Raw genomic sequence first — 21147 nt, 5'->3', positions numbered from 1 at the left:
GTATGCAAGAGGGAACACCAGGATTTACTCCATAAAGACTGATTTACTTCTATCTTATTTACATATATATTAGGTGGAAACTGCCACTGTCTAAACTGCATTCTCAAAAGTATAAGTGCAGAAGAGCAAAAATCATTGTGATAATTCCTAACAGTCCTTTTTTCTTTAACTGGCATTTACCAATGAAACTGAGCTATGAAATGTGGCTGATGTAATCAAATAAATACAGGAAGCACACGTGCAAATGAGCTGCCAGATACCGTCACATGTGGAGTCAGTGAATTGATTTTATCCCACTTTGATCCTTTTACAATCCTCCAAATAAACAGTTCAGATCTTGAAATATTTATGAGTCTCCAGGGAGAGAAATACCCATAGAATAGGGTGGGTTTTGTTTCACTTGTATTAGAATTCTTACTTTCCCTCTGAGTTTTGAGCCCAGAACTGCAAAAAGACCTTGGGCCTGAGTTACTGAGATGATTGACTCAAGTCACATCTTAACTCTACATTTACAAACATGGTCTCTCTTAAGGATTCAAAAATACTTAAAATAAACCACAATACCCCACTGCCCTCCCCGGACCACTAGTGCTATCACTGCCCCACATTTTAAACGGAAACACATCTGAGGCACAAAGAGAACACATACCGCGTCCATATAGGTCAGCTGCTCAGCCACGAGATCTTCTGAGAAGAACGTGAATTCTGCTGACCCTCCATCCTCCAGTTCCTCTTCCTCTTCCAGGCTGAAGGAGATGGTGTTGGGAAGCCCATCTGTTCATGTATGGGAAAAAAATGACTAACTTTTTTCACTCTGTAGATGACCTTGTGTATAGGGTCAAATTGAACTGTTTTCACTAGGAAAAAGAGGGCTGAAACCCTTCATAAAACCAGGGACAGATGCTGGACATTATATATCCTGCCATAACCCACTGAATGGACTGGGGGAGAGTGTAAACTACAGTGTAAACTATAATCCATGCGGTGCACCAGTGCTCCAAAATGTATTCATCAAATGTAATGAATGTGCCACAATGATGAAAGAGGTTGTTGATGTGGGAGGAGTGGGGGGGGGGTAGGGGGTAGGGTGTGGGGTATGTGGGAGCCTCTTATATTTTTTAATGTAACATTTTTTGTGATCTATGTATCTTTAAAAAAATACAATAAAAAATAAATGCTGAAAAAAAAAAAAAAGCCCAAAGGGAGAGAACAGATTCTAAATCTAAGTGAAAAGAAAGTCTTCTCAATCTCTGCTTGTCCTTAGGTTTGTTATTAAGGTCAGAGGCCTCATGAACGAACTATTGCTTCCAGGCCTAGGACAGAGCCAGGCTGGCAATGCCTAGAGGAGCAAAGCAGGGATTACATTCGGGGACTGCTCCTGCAAACGCTCCAATTAGCTCCAGCACTAATCCACCTAATTCCTAAACCCCAATCATGCAATTCCTAACCCTTGGGCTGCTTACAAGCCTAAAACCTGAAAGGACTGGGCAAGAGGGCAGACCAGGCTTTGGAGGGGAGGGGAGGCCATTTTAGGGTCAGAAATTGCCAATCAAGTCCTAGAATTCTCAAAGTACTCAAAGCAGGTTTCAGCTTCCACCTGGATTCAAACATTTAGGAAAACAGCCTTAAACTAAATTCAACTTAACTTTATTATAGACAAAATTCATCAATTCACAAATAACATATGGCACAGCGTGAAGTGAGAGAGAATCACTATCAGGAGACAAACAAAATGCTGAAGAGTACAGCGCGTAGAACAGGACCTTGAGTCTCCAGTTGGAAAGATGATGGAATTGGGTGATTTGACTTGACTCCCCAGGCTTCCTTTTCTGGAATTGTTCCCTAATTCCTGGGTTGTTTCCAACCTCATACCTCTTCAGACACCTAGCACTCCTTCCTGTCAAACCTGTTCTCAGGAAAACAAACTCTAGTTGCATTCAGTTATACTGTAGAATAAATTGAAATCAACGTGTTACTGCTCCCCCAGAATGTTTATATTTTAAGCCTGGTCTCTCTTTCTTTGTAGAATAAAAGACTTTAGGCATCTTAGAACAAATTGGAGGAGATTTTTCTTAGTTTTCTAGCGGACAGGGGTTACTGAGAGCAGACCTACATCTCTTCCCCTGCCATGGCACCATATGGGTAACTGCCTACTCTGGTGACAGGCATGTGACTTAAGGATGGCACCCTCACTCAAGACTTGAAGATACAGATGTGAATGCAGTTCAGTTATGACTGGGGAAGGTAGGAGGGGATCACATCCTGCCTCCAGAGTCTGGAAAACAACCAAACATGGACTAAGGAAAGCTAAAATCCATGATACAGTAGGTGTTAAGTAGTCTAATTTCACTACTTTCTCACAACTCTGGTACTCATTAGGTGAAGGAACGAGAAATTTGGAATTCCAAACAAAGTTTCAGATGGGCCTGTTTTCCTCTTGTTGGCTAGTGTGTGTGTGTGTGTGTGTGTGTGTGTGTGTGTGTGTGTAAGTATTGCATACACATAGAGCTATCTGCATGTTGAGTCTGCAATGCAGAGTCTGGCCTACCACAGTAAGGAAAAGCAAGGAAAATATGGGCTAACGCTTTATTTCCTCATTCATTCACTCAGCAAACACTCATGGCTACTGTCCCTGCTATGTGCCTAGAATGTTACTGTGCCTGAAGAACATACGGTCCTTTCCCTCCTGGGGTCTAGTCCATGCCTTGACTGTTTACACTTTTGACCCTCTCCTAGAGTTAAGTAAAAACTTGAAACAAAACTTTACTTTGAAAAACAAGTAGAAGAGCTTATTGCTTTTCCTGCAGTGAGTTTAGGTGGAATCAGTAAATAGGAACCAAGCTCGTAAACCTGCTTTTCAATAATAACTCCAATACTCAATAAACAGAAAGTTTGTGATTTCTTGATTAAAATTTTCTAAGCTTAGGCAATTCATTCCTGGATATTGCCTAAAAGTTTTTTCCAGAGTCAGGCAATCTCCCTTACTCTGCTTCCTCAGCCTGCCAAAAGAGCTCTGCTTTCCAGTCCCTGGGTTGGAAACAATGAATGACTGGTCCCCCTGGTTTCCCAATTAGGCCTGGAGCCAGGGACAACCCTAACGCAGGGAGCTGGGCTCCAGCACTGCATTTTCCACTCTAACACAAAGACAGGCAGGGAGGCCCTGGAGGGAGTTGAGGCCTGGCTGGAGGAGTGCCCCTGGTATTCAAACATTCCAGGCAGATGAAGTCATCTGAGATACAGAGGGCAGGGCAGTCAGCTTCTAGTGATGCAACTGCCATCTCCTCTTCCTCAGATTCCATACAGGCAAAAAACTCCAAGGTACTGTATGGGATTAAGATTATTTCCTTGGAGCTTTTGTAATTTGCCTTAGCAACTGTTTCCTTTCCCTCCCTGGGGAAATCGGGTAACCCTTCAGGGAAATTCCTGTCAGAAGCTCCAGGCAAGTCACCCAGCATGGCAGTGAGGGCAAAGAACGTCATGCTGGAGGCGGTCCTCCATGCTGGAGGCCTCGTTCTCACTGCCTTCAAATCCTGATCGTACTGGGCACCCCATGACCTGCTGTGGTGGGCCTTCCTTTGTCCTTGAAAACAGGCAGTTGATTCCTCAAATAGGCAAAAACAGGCACAGAAACTTCCTTTGATGAGGCCCCAGGAGACATTAAATGATGGTAATCTGCTCTGGCAGGAGACAGTGATGCTTTCTCTGCTAAAGGAGAAACACCTTTTCAGAGCTTTTGAGGGCAGGAGCAGAAATGGATTTAATTCTTTGCCTGCTGAATGGGGACAATGTCAATTGTGATGGGCGTTCATCCGATATAGGAAAAAGCCATTAGGCAGATAATAAAACACAAATTCAACCAGCAATCATTCACATTGACAAGAGAAGGTTAAAAAAATCAAGGTTAAAAAATCAAGGAGACATTCTTCTTCACAGTAATAGAAGAGACCTTGGGAAATGTCTTAACATCTCTGAACCACAGGTTCCTCATCCTTATAAAATCAGAAAACCAGACTAAGTGGTCTTGAAAATCCCTTTCTTTGCTCAATGACTCAAAGAATTCTATGGTTGGCACTTGAATACTCTTGAGAATTTTATGCCCACCACCAGTCCTCAGCAGTTTCTCCCTCCTGAGGGAAAGCAAGCACTTCTAGTCAACAAGTACAGGGAGAACTTTTCTCCCCTTGGAGGTTGGAGAATCAGGATCTAGCTTTTTCCCTGGGAGAAAACAAGTACTCACTGTCGGTTTCCACATCTTGCTTCTGAAACTGCTCAAGGAGATTTTGTGCTCTTCTCTCTGGGTCAGAGCCCGGCATCATCCGTTTGAGATAATCCAGCAGTTTCTGCAAGCAAGGGAAGTGAGGCGGCTCTCGGAAGTCTTCGGCACATTGGTCAAGCCAGGCCCTCAGGATTGAGGCAATTGCACTGCGAATGAGAAAGGGAGCATCACTGCACCCCACGGGCTGTGGGGGCTCCCAGCAAGTGCTGGATACAGGGGCCTATCCCAGGCATGACCTGGGAGAACTTGGGCAGGTGGGCAACAGATATTTTGTCTAAAAGTTCTTGGAAACATCACAGAAGTTAAGGTACTTGGAAACAAGCTGACTCCACTTTATATTTTAAGAGGTGGTTTTGGAGACCTGGGACACAGACTGACAAGGTTTAAAAGAAAAAAAAAAAGGAACCTAAACTTTGGGGAGGAAAACCATACAGGGCAGAAATACATGTAGAAAATGATTTAATAAGTATTGAAGCAACTTCAAAGCAAACTTTGCACAAATAGATAACATGGTCTCCAGTTCTGGATTTGCTCAAATCAGAGATCACAAAATGCACCATACTAATATTTTAGGATATAACAGACTGCTAGTAGGCCAGAAATCCATTGGGGGATGAAAGGAAATTCCTGGGTTTTGAAAAGATAAATTTAATTTTACAAAGCTCACCTCTGTTTGAGCATGAGCACCAAAAATATCTTTACAAAATTATCCCATTTCAAGTAGAAGAAATAGTATGGGTAGAGAAGTTGGATCTTTGAAAAGCAAAGTTACAAGGAGAAAATCCTGATATGTAAAACCACTGGGAAGGTGATTTCTCCTGCCAGCTCTAAGGGTCACACACAGTGCATTCAACTCAACTTTATTATATTCAAAATACATAAAGGTCCCAGGGTAAAGGGTCCCACACCATCCTCCTGTTTAATATCCATATGATGAACCCTGTGACTGACCTCTATTCTGTAAATTCCTGATAATGATTATAACTTTGCAAGTCACCCTGGTTTGGTATCCACCCCACCATGTTCAACCTTTTAAAGTTTATTACCGAAGGAATCTGTGTTCACCTCTGCCTCAATTATTCATTAGAACCCCGATGGTATAAAATATCTCCAGCCTCCCACCAGCAAATAAAATCTCTTCTCCTTCCTTGCCTGTTCCGGTGTGTCTGTATATTCTGCCAACCCAAGCATGTGAACCCAGGCGAGGACCAGCCCTGCCCCTCTTCAATATGAGTTTTCTGTAGGGCCAACTACGGAGACCTCACTTCTGTGGAAGGTCTAGGGGTGCTCTAAAGGGGGAACTTAGTCCAGATGGGACGTGCCCTCGGGTGCACATGCTATCCTCCGCAATCTGATGATTTAACTGGCTCTGGTAATTCACGTGTTTTCCCCTTTGTGACAGTGACCTTCCCACAGCTTGCTCTGAGAAGGCTTTTAAGTTCACCACAAAACCAGGCACTGTATTAGCCAGAAAAAGTATTCTCACAGGAAAAAAAAGGAATGAAAGGGGAAGAAGACAGAAAAAAAACAGAAGGGGGAAAGAATCATGTCCACGCAGAACACAATAAAACAAGATGCAGACCTCTGCCCTCCTATCAGCAGACTGTTTATCAGCATGCCAGGGAGGCAGGCTTTCTGGAAAGGCCTGGACACCTGCCCAAAGCTCACAGTAGCTTTATGTGTGCCAGTCCTGGGAAGAAATTTTTGTTCTTGACAGACTAAGAAGCAGATACAAACATGAAACTTAAAGCAACATCACAAAATCAAGACAGAGAAAACTGTATTATTGTCTTACCTTAACTTCCTGATTCCACCCCTGTGTCCTAACTTTACAGTCTAACCAGAACAGAGTGGGAGAATGCTGAGAACCTGGTTTGAAGATCACAGACTTTCAGGAAGGTTGTGACTCTGAAACTAGAGAAACAGCTTGGCTCCGTACAGAGCAAGAAAAAGAGGTCTGGGGAAGGAAACCCCGAGTCTTCATCTCGGCTGTGCTGCCGGCCACCTATGGGAGCTTGGAAAGGCCACTTAGTTCCACTGGTCCCTCTGGAGAAGGGACATAATAATACCTAAAATTGGCACAGGATCTGTCCTGGAGAGGATGCCTCAGGGGTGTGTGGGGGTGTGAGTGTGTGCGTGCCTGACACTGATCAGAAATGACTTCAAATGAGATAATGATGTTTTGAGACACCTGGAGAGAAAATCTGTCAGCTGTCTTGGGACTCCTTGCTGTAAGTCACAAGAAGAAGGGATTGAAAAAGTTTTTGTTAAGTTACTCAGGGAAAATAGGTCAGCACTCATGGAAATCAACTCGAAGAATTTGCCATACATCATACAAAGGATGACTTAGAATAGCTGCTAAAAGAAGACAGTTTCTATGAACACTGCACACACACACACCAATGCGGCAGCCTCCCTAGAAAGATCCTGTGTGGATTCAGGGACACCAAACTGAAATACAAACTGCAAGAGCTGATTGTTGAATGGCTTGTAAAAACTGAAGCAGTGATTTCTAAGATTGGGACATGATCTGCACTCAGAAAGGAGAAAAGCTGGTAGTATATGAAACCCTTTCCGAAGTAACCTTGGGTGGGTTACAGAGCAGAACTCCTCAGTCCCAAGATGAGTTGTATTTGAGTGAGCAGGTTGGGTTTTGGGCTACAAGGCAGGCTATCCAAAAGGGATAGCCGAGAGACACCTAGGATTGTGTTTTCAACCTCAGCAGTCCTGGCAATGTATAAGAAGACTTTGTGGGGAGTCTTTTCCAACCTACTTGGAAGTTCTGTAGAAAGAAGACATGTTCAGATATGTTGAACTAACTGATACAGATACTAAGACTTTTCCTTTTAAGGAAACAGACTCCTGAAGATAATTAATCCATTAATTAAACTAATATTTATTAAGTGCTTTTCCAGATTCACAAAAACTATATGAGGAGTTTCACAAGGGAGTCCAGGGGCTGACAGGAACATTTAACCTCAGAGGGAGCTAACTGGTAGAGGCTTCAGGGAGGGTGCCCTGTGGAAATGTTAAAACTGAGATCTTAAGGATAAATAAATAAGGTAAAGGCTCTGAGACACCAGCATAAGCAAAGATCCTGAGGTGAGGGACAAAGAGAAACACAGTCGAGGGACTTAAAGAAGACCCGTTTGAAGAATAGATAAAGTGGGGAGGAATGAAACATGATGAGATTTACTATGCTCATTGTATTTCTTAGCCAACCAGAAATCATACTTAATAGAACCTGGTAAGAAGACACTAGACAGATATCTTCACTGAGAGGTACACAGAGGTAATACCAACCTCACCCACAGGGGCCTCCAGGCTTACGGTGCAGAGTAAGAGGGCCGAGGTGAGCATTTTGGCTGCTGTTTTATGCTCAAGCCACAGATTTTTTTTTTTTTGTCTTTATTTATTTTTTTAATGGTACATTCAAAAAATATGAGGTCCCCATTTACCCCCACCTCCCTCCCCCCACTTCTCCCCCCATAACAACAACCTCCTCCATCATCATGAGACATTAATTGCATTTGGTGAATACATCTCTGAGCACCGCTGCACCTCATGGTCAATGGTCTACACCATAGCCCACACTCTCCCACGGTCCACCCAGTAGGCCATGGAAGGACATACAGTGTCCAGTAACTGTCCCTGCAGCACCACCCAGGACAACTCCACCTCCTGAAAATGCCCCCACATCACATCTCTTCCTCCCACTCCCTCCCCCCAGCAGCCACCATGGCCACTTTCTCCACACCAATTCCACATTTTCTTCCATTACTAATCACAATAGTTGATGAATAGCATATCAGTAAGTCCACTCTAATCCATAGTCTATTCCTCCATCCTGTGGACCTTAGAATGGTTGTGTCCACTCCATATCTATATCAAGAAGTGGCTGAGATTCCACATGGATGCTGGATGCAATTCTCCTGCTTTCAGTTGGCACTCTTGGCTCCCTGGTGTGGTGGTTGACCATCTTCACCTCCATGTTAGCTTAGTGGGGTAAGTCCAATAACCAGAGTGTAGGAGTTGCAAATCTGTTGAGGTTCAGGGCCTGGCTATCACATGGTCAGTCCAAAGATTCAGGTCCCCTGGGTATACACTAAACCCCAGCACCAAGTACAGATCCGGTAAAAGTAACAGGAGAGGCTTGTGGACAAAGATCACATCTGAGACCAGCTCCATCACACAGAAACACAAACTCCAAAGTTGAGCCAACTGACATGGCACTGAACTCCATCTGTTACGACCATAGAACCTGTGGGTCTCTGTAGCCCTCAGAAGAACCAATACCTGAGGTTGTAACTACTTTATCTGTCTCTGGGACTCTGCTCAGGTGTGCATAAGGGCAACCCCTCTGATAACCTCCCAGCTCTTTTTGGAGATTCATAGCCATATAAGCCACAGATTTTTGATGACTACAAAGATTTTATGAAAATATAATAAATCATAGTAAAAACCCCACAGGTTGTAAAATACTTCTAGAATTGGTAAGATGTTTAAATAAAAAACTTCCTACAAACGAAGTCATCTCTCCCATGATGTGTAACATCTATGCCAAGAATTAGGATTACCATGACAAAAAGAATAATGCTGTCCATTTAGAACCCTTTTCCTTCCCCTGAAATCGATTTAAGAGATAATTTTTTGTGCTTAATCTCCCATAGAAGACGTGCAACCTTTTTTGAAAGCAGCAAAACGTTTTCCTATTTTAGGACATTGCCCTAGGACCAGATCTTTCACTCATTCAGATAATGAAAAGATAAGATTTATGTAGGGGGTGGGCCTCTGAAGCCCTGTGGCATGTGACATTTGCTATGCCCTGGGGGTGGGGCTATGCCCTTTGTCCTTCAGGCAAGGAAGGCAAAGTCACTCTTGATGGTGACACTGAGCTGAACCCTTCACCGTGTTCTCTGAGCCACAGGACAGCTTTCCTCTCTGTGAGGGATGGCTGCCAGATCCAGGATGCCTCTGAATTCTGGGCCTGGAGTCTTTCCTGGTGAGAAAGAACAAAGGAAGATGCAGACCTATTTCTTTTTTCCTCGAAAGGCCTGGAAAAGATGGAAAATTATTAGCTGGACTTGTCAAGGCACTCTTTGATTCCCTTCTTGTACTTTCCATTATACATTTCTGTATTATTGCTGAATAGGGAGTTGAACACTGGGTGGGTAAGGGTAAGAGGGCTTGAGTGAGAGCTGGGAACATAAGGGAAAGAAGGGAGCTAAGCACCAGAAGGCAAGGATAGGGCAGTGGTGCCAGCGAGGGGCCTCTGGGAAGGTGCAGAAGAAGAGAAAACGTCCAGGGCAACGAGGGGAAGAAAGGTTGTGATAGGAAGGATATAAAAAAATACAAAGTAAATATGGCAGGGAGAAGGTCAAGAGCAGCAGGAGATTTGCCAGCAACTAGTTACCCAAAGTCAGGAGTATTTACACACTCATCCTTTGTTTTCCCAAATTACATGGACAGGCCCTGGTTATCAGAAGGCAAATTTAGAGAAAATGAAGAGCATTATCATGCATAGACTTAACCCCATATCAGCAAACTTTATTCAGTGTGTCAGTGACTACTCCATCAGAAAAGGAGGGCTCCTAAATGCCTACTTTTCATAAGCAGTGCAGCCAATGTGGCTGAAAGCACAATCTCTGGCATCCTGGTTGCATGGCTTAGTAACTGTAACTTCACCTCTTTATGCCTCAGTTTCCTCATCTGTAAAATGGGTAGAATAATAGATCTCTCCTATTGTTGCTGTGAGGCCTAAAGGTAATGATACATTGAAGTATTTAGGATAATTCCTAGAACATAGTAGTTCTCAAATACTGTAGGCTTATTTTTATTGTTTTCAAAAGGAAGGACTAGAATCAATATTATTAAAGGCAATAGGGACTGTACATAGCATTATTCCAATTGATAAAGTTCTTTCCCATTGGGGTTTAGGTTAGCAATTCTGATACGCTATGCATGTATACTAGAAGCAAACAGTTAAGTAAATAGGTAGTAGATGGTGGGAGCTAGGTTTATTGCTGTTGGAGTGGAAATTTATAAATAAATAAAGGGAGAAGGCGAGAATGATTCCAGTGATAATGGATCACAGTTGGAGACATCAGTAAGAACTTACATTATATAGATATAGATGATTACTCAAAGAAATATTTACAGATTTAAGTTAGTATACACACATATACTTCTTTGCTCTGTTAACTGAGACACCCCAGTAGCAATAAGCATATCTATTATCTAGATCTTGGTTTCTAATACCATTTTCCAATAAAAGAAATCAGGGCTCCTTGTAAAAATGGCTGATTCTAGGGTTGGGCATCTTGTAATGCCAGAAAGTAAAGAAATGTTCAAGGGACACAGGAGCCAACTAAAAAAAGCTCCCAATGGCCAAACCTGGAACAATTTAAGCAGCAAAATAAAGTCACATTGGCTTATAATCCAAAGTATAAATAAATATCCGTAAGTCCATACTGACATAAGAAATGACTAAATAAATTAATAAATGGAGAGAAGAGCCAAATCCTTCATGCAGAATTCCAAATAAATCTTGTACATATTCCACCTGAAAGGAGGGAGGGGGCATAACTCCCCACTATTTAAGTATGAGCGGTGCTTAGTGACTTTATCCAAAGAGTAAAATATGAAAAGGTGGTTAAAAAAAAAGAAGAGTAAGTTAATAGTGGAGAAACCTGACAAATACTACTTGAGTCAGTAATCAAGGTCAATATTAACCATGTTGACAGGATGTAATCTCTACATGATAGGCATTTCACTTCTGGGATATTCTCCCCCAAATTCCAAAATCTAGTCTATTATGAGAAAAACAACAGACAAATTCCAATAGAAGGGCATCTTACAATATACATAACCAGTATTCCTCAAAACTGTCAAAGTCATCAAAAACAAGCAAAGTCTGAGAAACTGCCATAGCCAGTAGTAGCCTGAGGAGACATCACAACTAAATATAATGTGTATACTGGATAGGGTTCTGGAACAGAAAAAAATGATATTAGGTGAAAAATAAGGAAATCTGAATAAATTATGGACTTCAGTCAATAATAATGTACCAATACTGGCTCAATAATTATAACAAATGTACCATACTAATGTAAGATGTTAATAACAGAGGAAATTGGGCAGCAGGTAGATGAGAACCCTCTACATTAGGGATTCTTAGGAAGAGGTCCGTGAGCTTGAATTGAAACTCAAAGAAACATTATTCCTGTGGGGACATGTTGGCATGGGTGTGATATATTTATTAAATAAAACACAGTATAGTGTGGACTTAGTAAGGGGTCCATGGTTTTCAGCTGACTGGCAAAGGGGTCAACAAAACAAAAAAGGTTAAACTTACTCTATACTATCTGTTCAATTTTTCTATAAATCTAACACTGTTCTAAAAACTAAAATTTATTCATTAAAAAATGATTTGACAGGAGGGTCCAGCAGAATTATTTAAGGGAAATATTTTCATTTTTATCAGAGGGAAAGAAGGAGAGGCCACATGGCCACATAGTGCAGAGGTTAAGGTCTGGGTTAAACCTGGGTTCTTTTACTTATTCACTTATGACCCTGGACATGTTTCTCAACCTCTGTCCATCTCAGATTCCTCATCTGTAAAACGGAGTTAGCACAAGAATCTTGAAAGTATATACAATATTCACAGGGACTGTTCCTACCAAGCAGTCAATAAATTCCAGCTATAATTACTGTCATTCACCAAAATTACTTTTCAGAGACCACAATAACTTATTATTTTCCAATTCCCCACTGTCCAAGAAAGAAACTTTCACGTTATAGATAGGTTTCTAGCAAAAAAAAAAGAAAAGAAAAAGACAGAAGGGAAGAGGGAAGGGAAAAGGAGGGGGGAGGGAGAAGGGAAGGAAAAGGAAGGGAAAGAAAAATTGCTGAGGCTTTCTATAGTTTTCACCATTAGAACAGAATTTTCACTGATAATGACAGATGCTACAAGGCACCAAGAACAGGAAGAGGACATTCAGATTAACAGACCTGACCATTTCATCTTCCTTCTTCTTTCCTCACATCTTTCAACCCATCTCCTTCCCTAGAAAACAAGTCTAACCTTCCACGTTTCTATCAGCTGTTTGGGGACCTTGCTCCATTCATTCATTCAATAATAAAGAAAACAGTGGGGCAAAACAGCATAGGTTGATGGAAATACAAGCAAATTAAAAGACCTCAGAATACAGCAATTTAATACATTAGCTGCAATAGTAATACTACGATCTAAGGTCTTGAGGCACTTTGGTCTAAGGTTTTACTATATGAGTAAATGTGGGGGAAAAAATCATGAGCATCTGAAATCCCAATGCTCTATTTAAAATGGGAGGCCCAAGAGCAAAATGGTGAGAAGTCCAGGTTTTGGAGTCAGTCAAACCTTAGTTCAAGTAACAAACCTGTCACTTAACCAGCTGCTCAAAAATAAACTGCCTAGCAGAATGCCTTGTATGTAGTAAGCACTCCTTGAATTTGAGCCAGTGGCAATGACAAAGGTGCTATTACCATCATTTCTGTCATCTACAAGGCTGCAGGGTGAATCAGGATGACAGAGTCTGGTTGTGAGTTTTTTTATCTTTAACAGGTAGCAAACCTTAGGAGATACCAAAGTGATCTATTTTTCTTTACTTCTAAATAATAGTAAATCATTGTTTATAGCTCTTGTTTTATACTCCTTTAATTATTAGAAAAGCAATTTCTGCTTGTGAACTCTCTACCCTCTTCCCTTCAATGCACTTATGATTTTGATGACTTTTAAAACTATAATTTCTATTTTTCTTTGCCTAGTATAGATACTCTAATGACAATTAGAAAAGGCTTTTTCATGCGGCATGTTCCATCTCCATTTTTCCTTTTACTTTAAAAAAAAAATACTCCTTTCACATTAGTACCTTTAGTACTTCTAAATTTGCAGTTTTAAGTCTTATTTTTCATCTGTTCTTCATCCCTCTTCCTTTTCCCTAATTTTTGTTGCAATCACTCAGATTACTTTCAATTGCCTTTGTTTTTAAGGAGGTACCAGGGATTGAACCTGGGACCTTGTACATGGGACGCAGTCACTCAAACCACTGAGTTACACCTGCTCCCCAATTTTAATTGCCTTTTTAGGGTACTTGAATTTGCTGGAAGGTAAGATTACAAACTCTCCAGGAAGGTGGTTAAATATTTTTCACTCTAAAGTTTCCCAGGCATTAAATATCACAGCCAACTTTCTTCAACTCATTTTCCTTTTCTTTAAAGTGTGTGCAATGTTTTTAGTTACTACTATTTACATGACCCTTTTCCAGTAATTGACAGCCAGTGTCACTATTTACAACTTTTGGGGAAAGACTGCAAGAATGACATTTGTATCATTTGAATGTATGAAGACAGATTGATTTCAACAGTTTAAAGTCCTGCTATGGTAAAATGTTTGAGAGAACAGAATTTGTCATTCCAGAAGGGAAGTGATGAGATTCAGTCCCAAAAAAAGGAAACAGAAGATTTTTCAACATTATGATAGTCATTAAGGGACAGAAATTAGAAAGCATCATTTCCTTAACTTTTAACCTCTTTAAGTAAAATTATGCATATAAATAGGTATAATCTCAGATACATTTCAGAGAAAGAAGATTCATGGTGTAAAGACTATATGGTTGACACACCTACCTTATATTTGCTTCATTTCTGAATTCAATGATCACAATAAATTTATTTAGAGAAAGTTACCTTTTTCTATCTGGTTCAGATTTTATTATTTTAAAAAGACAGCATTTAATGTGTAAAACTGTTAGCAAGAAGACGGTAAAGAGCCCAGGTGGGATAAATGTGGGTAAAGATGTTTTCTGTCATCAGAGGAAGTAGGTTTCCTGATTTCCAAACAGTAAGAAGTTTAGATCCTGAAAATAAACCTGGCACACCTTTTATGGATCAGTCTAGCCCTAACATCAGAAACCTCTGCTGGGCAAAAATCTCAAATATCCAGAAGCCTTGGAAGGTGACTCCCTTGCAACTTGAAGGATTCTTGTTTTAGCCAGATACTTTAAAGGTTCCAGATATTGTACAAAGCCTGAACCAGGCATACTCGGGACTGGAATTACAAGTACTCTGTATGTGGGAGTCACTGCACAATCTGATACTTTTTTAAATGCACAAGGAACACCAGTCAGTTGTGGTCCCAGGCACCAGAAACCAATCTTTCGTCTTGAATGCTTCCACTGCATTTCTGTGCTTTCCTTCTTTAAAATTCATTTATCCTATGAATGATTTGATCCATATTTAAAAATACAAGAAAGACTTGTTAACTTGGTACTTGCGAGCCTGTATAAAATGGAAGGCTTGCTCTAAGCTTAACAACAAAAATGGAACAAACAATGTTTGGGCTTTCTCTTCTGTTCATGGTTAGACCCAACAGTGACTCCTCACCCCCATGCAGAACTGAAGGCATATGCCCTAAAACAGGATGTTTACTTCCTAGAACGTCCCATGAATTCCTGTTGTCTGTCTCCCACCTGAAATCACAAGAGAACAGATTCACAGCAAAGGAAAACAATGGGCATTTTGCCACTCCTTGCCTTACCCTCACAAGACAATGCTTTTGCTTGCCTCTTTGTTTCTGACCGTAGTGAGCAGATGTGATGTCACAATTAATAACAAGCAAATCAAAGAAGCTGTTTTTCCTTCTGTTCCTATTTTATCAAAACTGGTGACACTGTCCTTCCACCAGAGGAAAGCAGTCAAGAGTACCTCTCGGGAAGCGGACTTGGCCCAATGGATAGGGTATCCGCCTACCACATGGGAGGTCCACGGTTCAAACCCCGGGCCTACTTGACCCATGTGGAACTGGCCCATGCGCAGCGCTGATGCGTGCAGGGAGTGCCCTGCCACACAGGAGTGTCCCCCCATAGGGAGCCCCACGCGCAAGGAGTGCACCCCGTAAGGAGAGCCACCCAGTGTGAAAGAAAGTGCATCCTGCCCAGAAATGGCGCCACACACAGGGAGAGCTGACACAACAAGATGACTCAACAAAAAGAAACACAGATTCCCAGTGCCGCTGATAAGGATAGAAGCGGTCACAGAAGAACACACAGTGAATGGACACAGAGAGCAGACAACTGGCGGGGGGGGGAGGGGAAATAAATAAATATATAAATCTTTAAAAAAAAAAAGAGTACCTCTAAAAAATTCAATATAATATTTGGGCTATATCTCTGCTTCTGTTTCTCCCATTTGTTTTCATTTTTAATAAGATAAAGAGAAAGCTAAATAGTTTTTACCCTAGATATCACTGAACTTGAAAGGGCCTCAGAGAGCATATGCATTTTTCAGTTGAACAAACAGAGACCAAGAGAGGTGAAGTGACAAACTCAAGGTCATAGGCCAGTAAGTGACAAAAGAGGAATTAGAATACCAGTTCCCCAGGATCCTTATACTAGGCTTCACACCTTCCATGTAGCTGGTTCCTGGACCAGAGCATATGATTCACCTAATTATAAGAAGGCACATGAAAGAAATGTCAAAAATAAGCATGCTCCCATCTCAAAACATATTTAGATATCATAAAGTAAAGAGATTTCATTTAAGGACTGCCACTTATCACCATATAGCAGAGCTTCTTTCCTCAGCACTATTGCCATTTTAGGGCAGATAACTTTGTTGCAGAGGATGTCCTGTGCATTGTAGGATGTTTAGCACATCCCTGGCCTCTACCTACTAGATCCCAGTAGCACCCATTACCCCCACCAAATTGAGACAACCAATATATATCCAGACATTGTCAAATGTCCTCTGGGGGGTGGGGGGATGTGCGTGCAAAAATATCGCCCTCTTAAGAACCACTGCCTTATAGCCAGACCTCCTACAGAGGTAACAGCCATCAGAAAGACCCAAACATTGCTACACATCAGATGCCAGAGCTCTCAATATGTTCACATAGCGGAGCAAAAATGCTTCTCTGGATTTCCTCTCAGAAAGACAAAGTAATGATCCTATCCAGTCACAGAAATGATCAGGAGAAGGGTAATGTCAGAGAAAGAGCAAAAACATAATGGTGAAGTGAGATGGGAAAAAAAAAAAAGAACTGGGAAAAAAAAAATAACCCAGCAGAACAGAAAGAAGAAAGGGAAGTAGAAGGAATAAAGAGGTCAGCAGAGAGAAGGGATTTTAACATTCCAGAATTTGCAGGACACAGCAACCCATTATCAGACAAAGTGACATATTTTCATGAGACATAACTTTTTAAAAAGGCAGCTCAGTCTGAGGAAAAGGGTCAAGAACTTTCCACCAATTCATTGTGAGGCTTGGGGAAAGGACCATTGTCCCCAGATGATGAAAGCCTCAGGGGAGTTCTATGTGAAGCTCTTTGTTAATATCTCACAAGATTTAAAAAATGGTAAATCCCTTTAAAACAGCTCCTCCTGAGATGCTCATGATGAATCTGAATGAAGTTTTCTAATAGGCCTTTAAAAATAACATGCCTCTTCACACCCAGGCTACAATCAATTTTCTTAACTGCTATTATCCAAAACATATTTAATCTTCAAACATCCCTTGGGAAACAAAAAAAGCTCTGGAGAGTTTTCAGAATGTTACTTTCCTCAAAGTGTTCAGGTGGCTAGTTGAATAGTAGCTCTGGATTTGACTCTGTTCCAAAATATGTGGATAACAACATGCTGATTTCTGAATGCAGTCACAAGTCTAGTTTACACTTGACAAGCTGGCTGCTGGATTCTTACAATATCTCTTCTTCAAAATAGGCTTAAAAATACCCATTAGAAAAAGGACCGGTTTATTACTATTATTTCAGTGAGATTTCACAGAAAAACAAAACATTTAAAGAAAATAAAACACCACTAATCCTGATTCTCAAACATTGAAATGCATAGGAATCACCTAAGCAACTTGTTAAAATGGAAAGTCTCATCCTGAGATTCTGTAATTCTAAGAAGCTCCCAGGTGATGCTGAGGCTGCTGGCCCATGGACCACACTTTGAGTAACAAGGCTCTAAGTCTAATTCATTCTCTACAATCACCTATCTCATTATATGTTTTCCTTCCTGTAAAAACTTGTTATGGCAGCCTTCCCACTGCTTACCAGGCGAAGTTCAAATTCTCTAGTAAGAAATTAAACCCCTTCATGATACAGCCCCACTCTAACCCTCTAGCTTCAGCTCCACTGACTCTCCTCATCCAACATATAACCATGAATCAGCCAGACAAAGTATGTGCTGTTCCCCAAAATGCCACACTACCTTTCCCTGTTTTGGTCCCACTTGTTTCCTCGGCCTCAATCACTTTTACTGCCAAAATCATCACCCTCCATCATGGCCCAGCTCAAATGCCACCTTCTCCAAGAGGCCTTCCTCAAGCCCTCCAGAAATAAAGTAATTGTTCCTCCCAACCTGCCTTACATTTGGGATTCAGATATCTTTATTAGTGTGTCTGATTTTCTGGAATGTTACAGTCCATCAAAAAAAATTATAAAGCTATATGGAACTTAACTCTATAGAGTTTTAAAATATACCCAGTTTTTTACCCTTTTTGCCCCATCCCTGGCTCCTGAAGCAAAGAAGTCCATAAGTAAATCCACTGAAAGGTGAAAAATTCCACTGGACTACCTCTCCTGACTTTGGGGTCCCAGATGACTATTTAACACCAGTAGTTCCAGACATACTGGCATACAGCATGTTCACTGAAGAATGGTAACTCCTGCAATGGTCCCTACCTTGAATAATGGAGCTTCCTCATGTCTCCTAGATCATTCTCATCAGCATAAATAAGAAAACAAAAACCTTCCTTGCCCCCAGGTCATTTTGCATCCCATTTCTCTTTTCTTCTTCTTCTTTTTTTTTTTAAGATTTATTTATTTATTTCTCTCTCCTTACTCCCCCCCCCCCCATTGTCTGTTCTCTGTGTCTATTTGCTGCATCGTTGTCCGCTTCTGTTGTTGTCAGTGGTATGGGAATCTGTGTTTCTTTTTGTTGCGTCATCTTGGTGTGTCAGCTCTCTGTGTGTACGACACCATTCCTGGGTAGGCTGCACTTTCTTTCACACTGGGCGGCTCTCCTTATGGGACGCACTCCTCAAGCGTGGGGCTCCCCTATGCAGGGGCCACCCCTGCGTGGCATGGCACTCCTTGTGCACATTAGCACTGCACATGGTCCAGCTCCACACGGGTCAAGGAGGCCCGGGGTTTGAACCACAGACCTCCCATGTGGTAGGCGGATTGCCCTAACCACTGGGTCAAGTCCGCTTCCCTCTCTTTTCTTCTTTACAGCAAAGCTCCTTGGAAGAATTGCTGGATTTGCTGTCCCCACCTGTTCTCCATTCTCTCTTAAGCCACACCCCCATCTACCAAAATTGTGCTTAGCAAGGATCACCAAGGACTTCTACATCATAGAAGTCAGTGGTCTAAAAATATATTAAAAAAAAAAAAAAAAGCAGATCGATGGTAACTTTAAGACCCCTCTTCCATGATCCGTGGTCACTCCTCTCCCCAAAATCCTTTCTTCTTTTATCTTCTGGGACATACCCTCTTCACTTTTCTCCCTCACTTGCTGCTTCTTCCCAGTCTCCTCTGCCAGATCCTCTATTTGGCCTGTCTCTAAACAATGGAGGGGCCCAAGGCTCAGTCTCTGGACCTTTCTTCTTCTCTATGTACACTTACTTCCTCAGAGATTGCATCCAATCCCACGGCTTTAAATAGCAAACTATGGGCTCCCCAATATGTCCTTCCAGTCCAGACCACTCCCTGAAATTCATACTTCTTTATCCAGTTCCCTCAAAATTAACATCCAAAAGACTAAATTAGTGATCTAAGCACCACCAACACCAAATCTGTTCCTTCCACCAGTTTTACTTGTCTCATAGAGCCAAGGTTCCATTCCATCAGTCCCTCAAGCCACAAATCTTGGAGGCATCCTTGCCTCTACTTTTCTTCTCATAAAAGCCCATCCACTCCATCTGCAAGTCCTGTGAGTAACACCTTCAAGATATCTGCAGAAGCTGACCAACTCCAGTGCTAGGATTTGAGTCCACCCTAACATCATCCCTTGCCTGGACCCTCGTAAGAGCCTCCTAAGCAGTCTCCCTGTTCCCACCCTTGCCCAACCCCCACTGCCACGGACCTCACAGAGCCAGAGCCACCTTTCACAATGTAAATGAAATCACTGCAGTGCTCTCTGCCAAACTCTCTAGGAGCTGTTAAATCCCTCAGAAGAAAATCCAATGACCTCCCCAAGGTCTTCAAGGCCCCCTATGCTCTGCCCCTCTCCCCCCACTACTTCATAGGCCTCATCTCCTAGCATTCGCTCCTTCACTCACATTGCCCTGGTTACCTTCACCTCCCTACTGTCTCTTGAACACTGTTCCTGCCTCTGAGCATTTTCCATTATGTTTTCTCTGCCTGGACATCCATGAGGCTCAGCCTGTACCTCATTCAGGTCTCTGCTCCAATGGCACCAGATCGGAGAGGGCATTCTTGGCTTCCCTATGCAAAACCATATTCCACATCATGATCTAATCCCCTTATCTGGTTTCATTCTTCTATACTTCATGTATTCTTTATCCCTTTCTACTAAAATATAAGCCTCAATAAAACTGGGACTTTTTTTTTTTCACTGAATTTCCCTTAGCACAGTGTCTGTAAAGTAGTAGGTGCTCAATACATTTTTACTAGTTAAGAAACAAATTTAAGTTCTTATATAACAGAACTACATCCTTCCAAGTTATTAAGTCTTGACTGAGTGCTTGTAACACAGAGAAAACCAATACTCACTTCCTGATCACTGTCTTAGACTCTGATGAATTTTGGCTTCCATCTTCTTCACAGTTTGGGCTCGTCAGGTTTCCGTACCTTTATAGATAAAAACAAACAACAGTCAAATTTCAACCATGGAGAACAGTTATACTTTTCAAGAGTAATTAAGGAAATAAACGTTTATGTAATAGCATAAAACACTGGCACTGGATTGTTGCTTAATGAATACTCCTGTTTATTCTCAACAGAAAAGTGACAATAATAAAGTTAACAATGAAATTTACTCCTTAAAACTCTCTCTGAAGATTTAATATTTGAGAAACGGACTTTGGCCCAGTGGTTAGGGCATCCGTCTACCATATGGGAGGTCCGTGGTTCAAACCCCGGGCCTCCTTGACCCGTGTGGAGCTGGCCATGCGCAGCACTGATGTGTGCAAAGAGTGCCGTGCCACCAAGGGTGTCCCCACGTGGGGGAGCCCCACGTGCAAGGAGTGCGCCCGTGAGGAAAGCCGACCAGCGTGAAAAGAAAGAGCAGCCTGCCCAGGAATGGCGCCGCCCACACTTCCCGTGCCGCTGACGACAACAGAAGCGGACAAAGAAACAAGACGCAGCAAATAGACACCAAGAACAGACAACCAGGGGAGGGGGGGAAATTAAATAAATAAATAAATCTTTAAAAAAAAAAAAAAAGATTTAATATTTGTTTGGATTTTTTAGATTAAATTAGTTTTTCCTCTTAGCAGGATAACCAGATATTACATGATGCAAAGAAGGCAGATGCCTCATGAACTCTTTAGCACACCAAAGCCTACCTTCCCACCCCTCTGTCCTAACTAATCAAGTAAAAAATGACTGTTTGCACTGCTTTCATACCCACAGTGCATATAAACACAAAATGACAACTTTTAAGTATCTACACTTTTAAATCTAGTCTCCTTGAGAGTCTCCTGTTGAAGATATGTAATGGAAATAGCTCTGGACTGTCAAATAAAGCCCAGGATAGAGACAAGGACTAAAGAAGAGAGTTTGTGTGCCTCTATATAATCAGGAGAGCAGCTATGAGTTCACTGAAGCCAGGCCAATCTAAAGACACAGCAACCTAGGAAGGAAAGCACAA

General features: G+C 41.7%; 1 protein-coding gene across 3 annotated transcripts in view; it reads right to left on the bottom strand.

Moving 5' to 3' along the window:
- Window positions 1–21147, bottom strand: part of RGL1 (ral guanine nucleotide dissociation stimulator like 1) — a 257827-nt gene that overhangs the window by 44516 nt on the left and 192164 nt on the right. For all 3 annotated transcript variants that reach the window (XM_004469095.4, XM_058274849.1, XM_004469096.4), the window contains 3 exons: window positions 20049–20126; window positions 4238–4422; window positions 650–774 (listed from right to left, as the gene is read on the bottom strand). In XM_004469095.4, coding sequence (XP_004469152.1) covers window positions 650–774; window positions 4238–4422; window positions 20049–20126 — 388 coding nt within the window. The remainder of the gene's footprint in view (window positions 1–649; window positions 775–4237; window positions 4423–20048; window positions 20127–21147) is intronic.

The sequence above is a fragment of the Dasypus novemcinctus genome, chromosome 13, assembly GCF_030445035.2.
Source record: "Dasypus novemcinctus isolate mDasNov1 chromosome 13, mDasNov1.1.hap2, whole genome shotgun sequence".
In the NCBI taxonomy this organism is placed as follows: domain Eukaryota; kingdom Metazoa; phylum Chordata; class Mammalia; order Cingulata; family Dasypodidae; genus Dasypus; species Dasypus novemcinctus.
The sequence above is the reverse complement of the archived record's forward strand: the minus strand, read 5'-3'. Positions and strand labels throughout refer to the sequence as shown.